General features: G+C 33.2%; 2 protein-coding genes and 1 long non-coding RNA gene across 3 annotated transcripts; 2 read left to right on the plus strand and 1 right to left on the minus strand.

Moving 5' to 3' along the window:
- Window positions 1-2,287: 2,287 nt before the first annotated feature.
- LOC132722723 (uncharacterized) lies at window positions 2,288-5,631 on the plus strand. Its single transcript, XM_060707259.1, has 5 exons — window positions 2,288-2,976; window positions 3,455-3,593; window positions 4,110-4,192; window positions 4,572-4,683; window positions 5,012-5,631. The coding sequence occupies exons 2-5, from the start codon at window positions 3,584-3,586 to the stop codon at window positions 5,629-5,631; spliced, it is 825 nt and encodes a 274-aa protein (XP_060563242.1). The 5' UTR covers window positions 2,288-2,976; window positions 3,455-3,583.
- Window positions 5,632-5,717: 86 nt separating this feature from the next.
- Window positions 5,718-6,625, plus strand: LOC132722717 (uncharacterized). The gene is made up of 2 exons (XR_009624652.1): window positions 5,718-5,993; window positions 6,095-6,625. It is a non-coding gene; the product is annotated as an uncharacterized LOC132722717 (long non-coding RNA).
- Window positions 6,626-6,837: 212 nt separating this feature from the next.
- LOC132722793 (uncharacterized) lies at window positions 6,838-7,791 on the minus strand. The gene has a single exon (XM_060707358.1). It carries the CDS (start codon window positions 7,789-7,791, stop codon window positions 6,838-6,840), a length of 954 nt encoding a protein of 317 aa, XP_060563341.1.
- Between the last annotated feature and the right edge of the window lie 3,938 nt (window positions 7,792-11,729).

Consider the following 11,729-nt stretch of genomic DNA (forward strand, 5'->3'; position numbering starts at 1 on the left):
CAATTTTGAGTTGAATGTGTAATACCGTTTGGGAGATAATGAACGGAAACTGAATTTCTTATATTATTTTCAAAGTGAAAGAGGCATAACTCTGCCAAAAATCATCAAACCATGACCAAACACGAAGTTGACCTGCGAATTCCTTTGACGTATCCATATGTCAAATTTGAGTAGAGCCTGTAATATTGTTTGGGAGATAATGAACGGAAACTGAAAAAGTTCATATTATTTCAAAATGAAATGGGCATAACTCTGCTAAAATTCATCGAACTATGACCAAATTCGAACTTAACTTGCGAATTCCTTTGACGTATCCATATATTAAATTTTAGTTGAATACGTACACATATTGGGGAGATAATGAACGGAAACTGAAAATTTTATTTTATTTTCAAACTGAAAGGGGCATAACTCTGCCAACAATCATTGAAACATGACCAAATTCGAACTTGATCTGAGCATTCCATTTACGTATCCATATGTCAATTTTTGAGTTAAATGTGTAATACCGTTAAAGAGATAATGAACTGAGACTGAAAATTTCATATCTTTTTAAAGTGAAAGGGGCACAACTTTGCCAAAAATCATCGAACCATAACTAAATTCGAACATGGCCTGCGCATTCTTATGACCTTTCCATATAATAAATTTGAGTTAAATATGTATATCTATTTGGGAGATATGCCGTTAAAGAGATAATGAACGAAAACTGAAAATTTCATACTATTTTCAAGTGAAAGGGGCATAACTCTGCCAAAAATCATCAAACCATGACCAAATTCGAACTTGAACTGCGCATTCCTTTGACGTATCCATATGTCAAATTTTAGTTGGATGTGTAATACCGTTAGAGATATAATGAACGGAAACTGAAAATTTCATCAAGGGGCATAACTATGTCAAAAATCATCGGACAGTGATAAAATTCTTGAACTGTTTTTTCTCATGATATATCCATATGTCAGTTTTGATTTGAATGTGTGCAACTGTTACTAAGATAGTGAACGGAAACTGATGATGACGGAAGGACGGAAGGACGAAACAGGGTAACACTATATGCACCAGCCATTTTATGGCGGGGGCATAAAAAGCCATTATACTCTTAAGGTCATGTTTAATTAATTCCAAAACAGGAAATATATACAGGGTTATATTTCTGTAAAGTGGTTTTACTTTCTAGTATGTCAATATGACTAATACTCTTTTTAAATCATTTTTACCAATGAAATACCCTAATGCAGATTTTACACCATGATATTATTTTTACGTAAGAATTTATGAACGGACATTTACACAAGCAGGAAGAATAAAGATAAAAAATGGAATGAATGAATATAAACATATAGATTTGCCTTCAAATTTTTTTCCAAATAAAAGAGACTCACAGACCTTTTCGAAGATGAAGTCTCCGGTCTCGCGAGACCGCAAAATAATGCAAGATGACGAGCTCTGGGTAATCGGTGTAACGAGATGGTTCACCATGTAAACAAATAAAGTTTACCACTAAAACGCTGATTTCAGGCATTTAACTAAGTTTTAAGTAAAGTGTTGTTATAGTTTATCATTATTGCTAAGAATTTTATAACACTATTAGAATGCATTCGTAAATTAGAGGAAGTACTGTCTCCAGTTCAAGTAAAACGTGGGTAGGGTAATGTAAACAAAAACAGCTGATTTATCATTTATATCATTAATTAATACTTCGATGTTTAGGGTTAATTACTGAATTTGTGGTTGATATTTATTTTATTGCATTGTTCATTAACTAGGTTTATGAAATTTAAAAACTGTGATAAATATGGTAAATAATAGGCCCATCGCATGTGTTATTTTTAACTGTAACTAATATATTTGTCACTCAAATTAAACTAACCAATTTATTAAACTTAATTTCCAGTTACTTTGGGTTGTGGTTATTGCTGTGTGCCTTTGTGCGACCATAAGAGAAGCCGCGATAGTCTATGTCAAACTTTCTACACAATACGCAGATAACCAAACTGGCTATATAAACAGTGGCAGACACGCATTTAAAGGTATTACTAAGATGACACGAGGAACAACTCAGAGGGCGTCCTTGGGCGTGCCGTTCTTTTTGTTCTTCTTTAACCGGCTCGCGGTGAAGTCGCTCTAACGACGCGAACACGGTCCGAGAACATTGTTCCCGGGTCAAAATTTCACACTACCTACTAACCGGGAGGACCGGGAATTACTCCAGAACAAAATGGCGGAAATTGAAAGAAAGACAAATGTTAACATAATTCATAGCGTAAAATCTCTCTTAAGACGTTAAAAGAATGTTGTAAATTAACGAATTACAACAGTATACACTGATAACCGTGAATATAGATTACATACAGTGTGTCTAACGTCATTGATAGTACATGTGGTTGGCTAAGGGCGTTTCGTACTCAACTTCTTCGTAACTGTCAAAATAATTTCATGGCATTAGTCAATTTAAAACAATATAATATTAATATATTTTTTATGTTACACTTTATTATTCTGCCCACATAATTCTCGTATTTTACTTGTTTTTGTACACGTGTAATAGTTTTGTTCAAGCTCACGAGGTGGGATTCCTTGCGCCAAAATAATGGTGGACCAAAGTGTTTTTTTAAATGACATGTACATATTAAATGTAAATCTTGTTAGATCTATTTATATGTTACATAAATGTGCTAGTCTAGAAAAATATTTTATTAATAAATAATTGAAATCTTTTGGATTTCAGTCATTCCTCTCAAAAAATTTGAGGGGTGAACTGTTTTACCAATTTAAGGGGGTGAGTTGTCTTCAGTTTTTGAGGGGTGAGTTGTCTAGTTACTTTTTTACCCCTTGTGGTATACTATGTCCAATACTTTAACATATTAACTTTTTTCTTTCAGATGTCTAATATAGATGGACGCTGGACTTGTTACCTTTGCCACCATTGCCCTTCTTCAGCTAATTATCAAAGCTTATCAAAACAAGAAGACAGTAAGAAAACGATTGTTTTTGTGGATACAGATTACAGGTTCTTATTTAATCATGTTGATATTGCTTGATTATGTAATAATATGTTAAAGATCAATTTAGTATGGCATGACAATTTATATAATGTGGCATGAATTAAATGTGCCGGCTGGATTTTAGAAATGTATAACTGCTTAACAATTTAAAAGGAACAACTCTCAGTGCAAGATCTATTTCATTGCGATAGAAAATAGAATCATATAGCATTTTGTATTACAATATAAACTTACAGTTTGAAAGCACTTCCAAAAACATATCTGGTTTTGGTAGTGTTGTTACCAGTGGAAGAGGTTTTTGATATAGTTAGTATAGTATATTTATTCTCTAATTCAAATCCATGTTGACTTGATCCAGTTGCCACCCATTAAAAATATTTGGATATATATTATTGTATTGTACTTTGCTTAAGAAGTTACGATAATGTAAGAGAAACTATTTTCAGGTTGTATCTGCGCTGTTGCCATTGTCATTTAGCCTTTCATCCTCAGTGTGAAGTGTTTGAGCTAGAGCTTATTCTTACTGGCGAAGTAAAAGAAATTTTGTGCACACCTTGCGCAAGCAAAAATGGCTGATGATAATAGGTAAATAAATGAGAAAATAAAGTTATCAAAATATTATATCTGCATCAAGTAATAGTCAACATCTTTGATGTTATAATGTGGCTGCCAGTATTTTTATTATTGTGAGGATATTATTGAATTTGGTTATTAGTATATATATTAGTATATGCATATATTAATATTGAAATATTTATTCATCATATTTATTTTTAATTCAAGACTTTGAAATATGAAAAACTTTTTAAACACAATGGTGAAGTATTAGTTTGTGAAATTAAGTCTACATTCCTGCTTGTGTATTTGCATGAATTTTCATGCCATTGCCACAGTAATTGAAACGCTTTTCATGTATCAGTTATAACTGTTATAGCACATTATCATAAAGATGTAGACAGTTTATTGTAATTATTCATCAAAATTGTTTAGTTGTTTTTGATAAATATTGGATCTCCTTAAAAGCTTTAAGTTTTTTTATCATTTTTTCAGACTTGGTAAAAAACATGTAACACAGATAATTGTTTGACTTCTTCTTTTCAGAGTCTATGTACAGTTGGAATCAAGTGGAGGTGGCCAGACTTTACTTTTGGTTGATAGTGATATGGCTAAACAATTACAGAATGGTATGATATATTATTATCTTAAATTTATGACATCATTATACATGTATGAATTGATGTATGTAACCTTCAAGTCAAAAGTAGTAACAAGCATACCTAGGATTCCAAATTTACATAAAAAACCAAGTTGATCTGCAAGACCAGTTTCTCTACATACCATCACAAACTCCAGTTTCTCACTCTCATTTTTAAAAATTTATAGTCTTTAATTAAGATATGCTAAAGAATAACTTAGCTACTAAGTTAATGTGTTTGTTTATATTCATCAACAGGTCAGCTCTGGGCAGGATAATGAACATGTAAAATTATTACTGGTAAAACCCAAATCATTAGTATGATCAAGTATTCTGTTATACCAACTGTTTCAGATAATTTGTTTCAGATGCAACTTTCCGAAGAAAATTTTCAAAGGTGCCTCCAAGGATCAGAAGAAAATAAAGCTGAAGACAATTCATGTAAATCTGAAGAAATAATGAAAGATGATAACAAAGGAGGTATTGTATACTGTATTACAAACTTCCTGGTAAATCTCAAAATAAGCTAATATATCTGCATAATGAATAAATACTTTTAATACTTTCCAACTGACTGGAGAGGTGCATGATATGTTAAACACGATATACATGTTTACATGTATGTTAAGTAAATGGCATAACAACTTTTGAAAAAGGAAGTAAGAAATTAGATGGCTTCTTAACATCAAAATATCATTAAATATGAAATCTAATGTACTGTCCAAATCCAATGATAATCCAGTGCAATATCTGAACATCCACAGCTGTTAAGTTATTAAAAGGTAATTTTCTGTATATATCTTTGCAGAGGTAAGATGGCAACCTCAAGCTACCCAGCTACTTGTTTCAATGCGTATTGAAAATGATGTAAAATTCCACATGCAGAAGACTCACTCAACTTTGTGGGATGAAATTTCAGCAGTTTTGAAAGAAAAGGGCTACATTTTCACTGGGAAACAATGTAGCAACAAATGGAAGTCTCTAAAGAGAGACTATCGGGCTGTTGTCGACCACAACTCCAAAACTGGCTCAGACAAGAAAACTTGTAAGTTTTTTGATGACTTTAATCAACTCTATGGAAATAAGCCAAGTACCAGACCAAGTTTTACTATCAATAGTGGTTCCACTACAAGTGCATTATCTAATCTTCAATGTACAGATGCTGGGTCAAGGTCAAATGCAGAAGTTTTCGCCAGTGAAATAGAAGATACAACTGACAGTGAGGAACCACCAGAAAAGAAACCAAAAACACCAGGCAGAAAAATAAAGAAAAAAGAAACTGGTGTTGTTAGAATGGTTAGCTTTCTTACATCTTACCAGGATGCCCAAAAGCAGATGCAAGAGGAGCATGAAATGTTTGTAAAAGAACAGAATGCTGAAAAGCTTAAAAGATTTGATCAGTTGTTGGACATTTTAGCCAAAAAGTAATATTATTTGTCTTCCATAGAAGATAATTTTAGTGACAATGAGGACCTTATTATGTGCCCATCATTTGTTTTCTTTTCTATAAATAGTTGGATAAGAGGTTTATCAATTTAATACATTTTTGTTTATATTTCACTGTTCATAAATAGTTATATTTACCATAAGCTGTTTTATTTCTTAGGATTGAAAGGCAATAGCACTTGTCAAAATTGTCATGAAGATTTTGTTATTTCCAACTAGTCATATTTGGTACTCATCATTATGCCATGTACACATTTGGAGAAATTGTTAGAGTTATATTCATTATTGTTGAAAGGCAATAGCACTTGGCAAAATTGTCATGAAGATTTTGTTATTTAAAACAGGTCTTATTTTGTACTCATCATTATGCCATGTACACATTTGGAGAAATTGTTAGCAATAGCACATGGCAAAATTGTCATGAAGATTTTGTTATTTAAAACAGGTCTTATTTTGAACTCATCATTATGCCATGTACACATTTGGAGAAATTGTTAGAGAGTTATATTCATTATTGTTGAAAGGCAATAGCACTTGGCAAAATTGTCATGAAGATTTTGTTATTTAAAACAGGTCTTATTTTGTACTCATCATTATGCCATGTACACATTTGGAGAAATTGTTAGAGAGTTATATTCATTATTGTCATGAAGATTTTGTTATTTCCAATTAGTCATATTTTGTAGTCATCATTATGCCACATACACATTTGAAGTACTTAGTTATATGTGTTATTGTTGTGATTTATTGATAATTATTGTGATATTTTGATTGTGTAAATGGCATCATTATTCAGTAAGAATTATGTTAATGATCTCATTATTCAGTAAGAATTATGTTAATGATCTCATTATTCAGTAAGAATTATGTTAATGATCTCATTATTTAGTAAGAATTATTTTGTATTTATTTATTGAGTTTATGTTGGAACTTGGCTTTCTACACAAACAGTGTAATAAAATTGAAGTTAAAGTTATAGTTTTGTTGCATTATTTTTTTTTTTTGATGTTTACATGTAAATTATACAAATACTTATTGCTCCATATAGATATGTATCACCAATCATACTATGAGCTTTGGATGAAATTTGAATTTTCAACGACTGTTGCCATGGAAAATGAACATATGTTTTTGACCCTCAATAATGTCATTTATTTTAAACAAAAAAGTATGCTGCATCATCAAATCTTACAAAGTATTTGCTATGGTATCCCGAATTTTTACAGCGTCTGCATTGTTTGCAAATATGTTGGGATAGTTGTTGACATCCTGAGCTTGATTCATGTCAATGAACTGTTCAATTTCATCTTCACATAAAATACATAAATTGTGTAAGACACAAGCTGCTAGAACTACTTTACAAATATCTTCAATGTTATGACAATACAATTTCTGCAAACGTCTGAATCTGCCCTTTAAAAGTGCATTAGCTCTCTCAACACATTGTCTAGCAGACGATAAGGCACGATTAAATCTCCTTTGATTGATTCTTAAGTGACCATTGTCACGGTATGGAGTAATTAGCCAGTTCTTCAGTGGATATGCTCCATCCCCAATGATGAATTTTCTGGTAGATAGTACTCTTCCAGTTTCTGCATTATTGAAGAATGCAGAGTTTCTTAAAACTCTAGCATCGTGTGTGCTTCCTGGCCATCCAACATACGCATCCATTATCATTAAATTGTCATCAACAACCAACTGCAACTGTACCGATGGAAATCCTTTCCTGTTAATATAATCATTTTCACCACCAGGACAATTCACAATAGGTATATGAGTGCCATCTATTACACCCACTATGTTATCAATGCCACATGAATCATAAAATGAATAAGAAATTTCTACTTCCCTCTGAGCATTAGCCATTTTTATGTAACAATCACTTTTATCACAAATGCACTGGGCTACACTGTGAATAATTGTATTAACACTCCATTCACTCAGTCCAAATAGCAAAGCTATTTCTCTTTGACTGTTTTGATTAGCAACATACCACAAAAATACAAAAATCTGTGTCTCAACAGAAACCGGTTGATAGCCTCCATGAAATTCTTTGATCAAATTTGGGGTCAGTTTGTCAACAATATGCTGGAATACATGCACACTAACACGAAAATGACGGCTAAACTCAGCACTAGACATTTGATTTACACAGTCCAAAAATGTAGTGACTTTTCGTCGTTCTGTTTTTTCAGCAAACAGTCCAGCACAACAAGCCAATGGATAATGTCAGAACTAAATGGTGCATTATCATTCTCAAATAGGTCTTCAAGGCACTGGTAAGTTGCTAACATACTAGCATCCATTTCTCAAATCATTAACCTGAAAAAAGTAATAAAATGCAGGTGTTGGTTTCATTCAAAACAATTTACAAATGAAAATATAATAACCAGCCAAATTAGTATTTCCATGTTTACACATAAGTAATGAGTGTATTTGTTAGATCAACGTCACTGCAGTACTGTAGACGTAAACATATCTTAGTTTTGTAAACATGCTTGTTTGTGTCCAGAATGAATGAAATCTGTGTGATTCTAATTGATTTTGCAGTAGAAACAACTGAAAAATGATGTACCATTTAATAAATGAAACATTACAGAATCGTGTTTAATGTAGGCCCCTACATGTATATTTACTAATTAAGCCTCATAAAAAAATATCGCGAATATATGTTAAATTAGGTTTTGCAAAAGAAAATAAGTTCAATGTAATGCATGTGTCCTAGCGAAATGAATAACTACGTTCTGCGCAATATTATTTTCATAAGGAAGTCATATAATCTTGGCAAAACTGTATATTTTTAACACTTAACGCCTCTTGCCATTTGTTTACTTTACCTGTGTTAGGGCATTTCGACACTAGTTACGTGTGACGACTCACTCGATTAAATCCGTGGAACAAGCGCCCAAGGACGCCCAGAAAGTGGGAAGCAACAGACAACCATCGTCTTCGTGACTGTCATTTTACGGAGGAAAAATCTAAAAGGTCGTAAGCCATCAATATTTCTTAATATATTGAAAAGCACAAAAAAGCAGAGAACCACCTCAAGGCAACCAATCGAGAATATATTCCTTCCAATGGCATATCAAAAGTAAACCAAAAACACTGCATTTTGTAAGTAGATCACCCTTTGTATTGCTTTAAATACACTTTGAACTTTGTATAACTTTTACTTTAAGAAATAAATACAAACAAATTGCAAAATAATGCAAAATATAACCTTATGCATGTATGTATGTGCTACATAAGGTCAATATGCAAATAATTACCCGACACACAAGTATTTGCTACATAAGGTCACAGTTATCATCGCATTTATTCATATAACTCATTTTTTTAAAGTTTAAATGATGTATTAGTTCTAAGTTTTCCATGAACAGGCTCAATCAAACCGAGCCTGCAACATTTTCAATTTTGTCGTGTTGGGCTTTCTTTAGGCATTCTGTATTTCTCTATTCCAGGCAACTCCATCACGATGCGAAAATTGTGACTTGAGTAAATTCTCTTGTAATTTTGTTGTGATAAGTGCTTTCGAGAGATCACTTTGTTTCCAGATTGTGAGTGACATAGCAACAGATAAACAATTAAGAGTTTATGTTTTTAAAATGAAGACTGAAAGATACTAGTGAGTTGACCAATTTCGCAATTTCAATTATGAACTTATCACAGTAATGTTGATGAATATATGTATATTTTAGCAAAATGTCTCACATAAGAGTGGCGTTGTGGTCGAGTAACGTGTCTGTAAGGCAACCTGACCGCGACGGTTCAAAATAGAGAGAAATAAGAATCCCTAAAGAAAGCTAAACACGGCACAATTGAAAATGTTACAGGCTCGGTCTGATTGAGCCTGTTCATGGACGGTACTGTCAACTGCAAACTACCGTCCACGCCCCCTAGCACCGGCTTAAGCAGAATTCAACATTTAACATGAACTGGTACAATTTTGAAATTTGAAACATCCGCAGATGTGTTCATATGGCGGTTATCATGGAACCTTCAATGTGACACTAAGTGCCATTCCATGAAAAGCGGCATAGGTCCCAAAGTAGACCACATATCCTAAGGGTGGAAGAATACTGGAACCACCCAACAAGAAAGATGCCAAAAAGAGAGAACGAAAAACCACAAGCACACAATAATGTCAGGGACAAAATATGATAAACAAGATTGACAAGGAAAGGCGGCGTTCAATAAACGCAGCCCCCACCCGACCCAGTAACAAGCGTCAGTGGCAAGGAGCCCAGGACCCAAACAAAAATAGGACAGGGCATAAGGCAGAGCACGGGCACATAAGAATAAGTAATTAGTAACTGATAAGGAACTAAAAGAAAACAAATAAATGATTGAATATTAGGCCCATAAAGTCAAAAGGCACAGGGAAAGGGGACATGAGACCCGGGGAAGGGGGGTACAAATAAAATAAATAAAAACTAGGGGCAAAGGGGAAGATACTTACCGTAGACGAGAAACAACAAGAGACACAAAAGTGTCAGCATAACAGTATAAAAAAACATAGATATACATCTGAGGAACACAGAGGGGCGCCGCCTTGGAACGGTCAGCAGCATAAATACTGCTGGGGAGTTTAAACCGGTTAATGGTGCACCAAACCTACAAGCCTTTGTTTCCTTGAGCAAGAAACTTTACATCATTGCTTAGTACTGGTAAGTACCAGGAGAACGGATTCAAGAGTGTTGCTATAAGCATATAGCTTCCAACACAACCGAACTAAATTAAATCTCTTTAAGCTAAAAAATATAGCTAATAAGATTGAATTACTTGTTTTGTTTTTGTAGTTTTTGTGAGATAATTATGTACAAACATTTTATTTAAATTCTATACTTTAAGTAGTTTACGATTATATTGCCTTTCATGTACCTTTAAAAGAACAAGATCACACAAAAAGTGTTTATAAAAAAGTATCCATTTAAGAACCTTTCAAAAACCTAGGTAAACTGTTGACTAAATAAATTACACAACGTTCTTATAGAATATTTACCCCATAATATTATAATAACTTTTTATTGACAGAGCCAATGCAGAGAATAATATATGATAAACAAGATCAACAAAGGAAGGCTGCGTTCAATGAACGCAACCCCCATATGTTGAAGAGGAGGAGATGTGGGCTCCTCATGGTCATGATTATATGAAGACACATACATTGGGTCATCTTTTGAACTCCTTGAAAGAGAACAGAGTTTTTAAGTGTGTGTTAGAAACTGCCAAAGTAAATGAAGATCTTGCAGATAATTTTAAGTCTGTTGATGACAATTGGCAGATTCTCTCCCTGCGTTATGCTAAGGCCAATCCAAAAATATTCAAGTACTATATAATCTTTTTTATCAAATGAAGTTTGTGAAGCTTTATATAAATACTTAGAACCTAATGCTTGTTTTAAGAAGTACCCATATGGAGAAAGAACATTTTCACATTCGCATTTCCGAATTTAGTTAAAAAGAGGAAATGTTTATGACTTTAGTACGTTTACGAGTCGTCGCAGACACGGCAACTAGATATGGTTTTGCTGAGTCAACATACTCAAGCATTTTCACCGCATGTATATGTTTAATGGCCATATAATTGGAGAAAATCTGCCGAGTAAAAAATTATTGTGACAATCTAACTGAAAAATCTGAGCGTTCTCTGAATTATAGAACCTGAAAATAATTTAAGATTATACTGAACTGTTTGCAGAAACGCTTTCTTTATTGGCAGCACATAAAAACGTTTTTTCTTCTAATGACAAACATCATAGTACTATGATATTTAAGTAGGCGTGTACACGGGTGTTGCAATAACAAACATAGCGGAAATGTATGGAGGACAATCTTCTGACATTTATATAATAACTGAAAGTGTTGATTTACTGGTTGCGCTTAATTCTGAAGAAAAGATGATGGTTGGCAGAAGATTTACTATGTCAGGAAGAAAAGATGATGGTTGGCAGAAGATTTACTATGTCAGAAAACTTACCGCCTAGTGTCAATTTGATTATGCCATCATTTAAGTACTAAAATAAATCGCAATCCACAAAGGAAGAAGTCAAACGAAACAAACAATCTCGAGTAGCTAGA

The sequence above is a fragment of the Ruditapes philippinarum genome, unplaced genomic scaffold, assembly GCF_026571515.1.
Source record: "Ruditapes philippinarum isolate M1 unplaced genomic scaffold, ASM2657151v2 ctg3210_1_1_1_1, whole genome shotgun sequence".
Classification (NCBI taxonomy): Eukaryota; Metazoa; Mollusca; class Bivalvia; order Venerida; family Veneridae; genus Ruditapes; species Ruditapes philippinarum.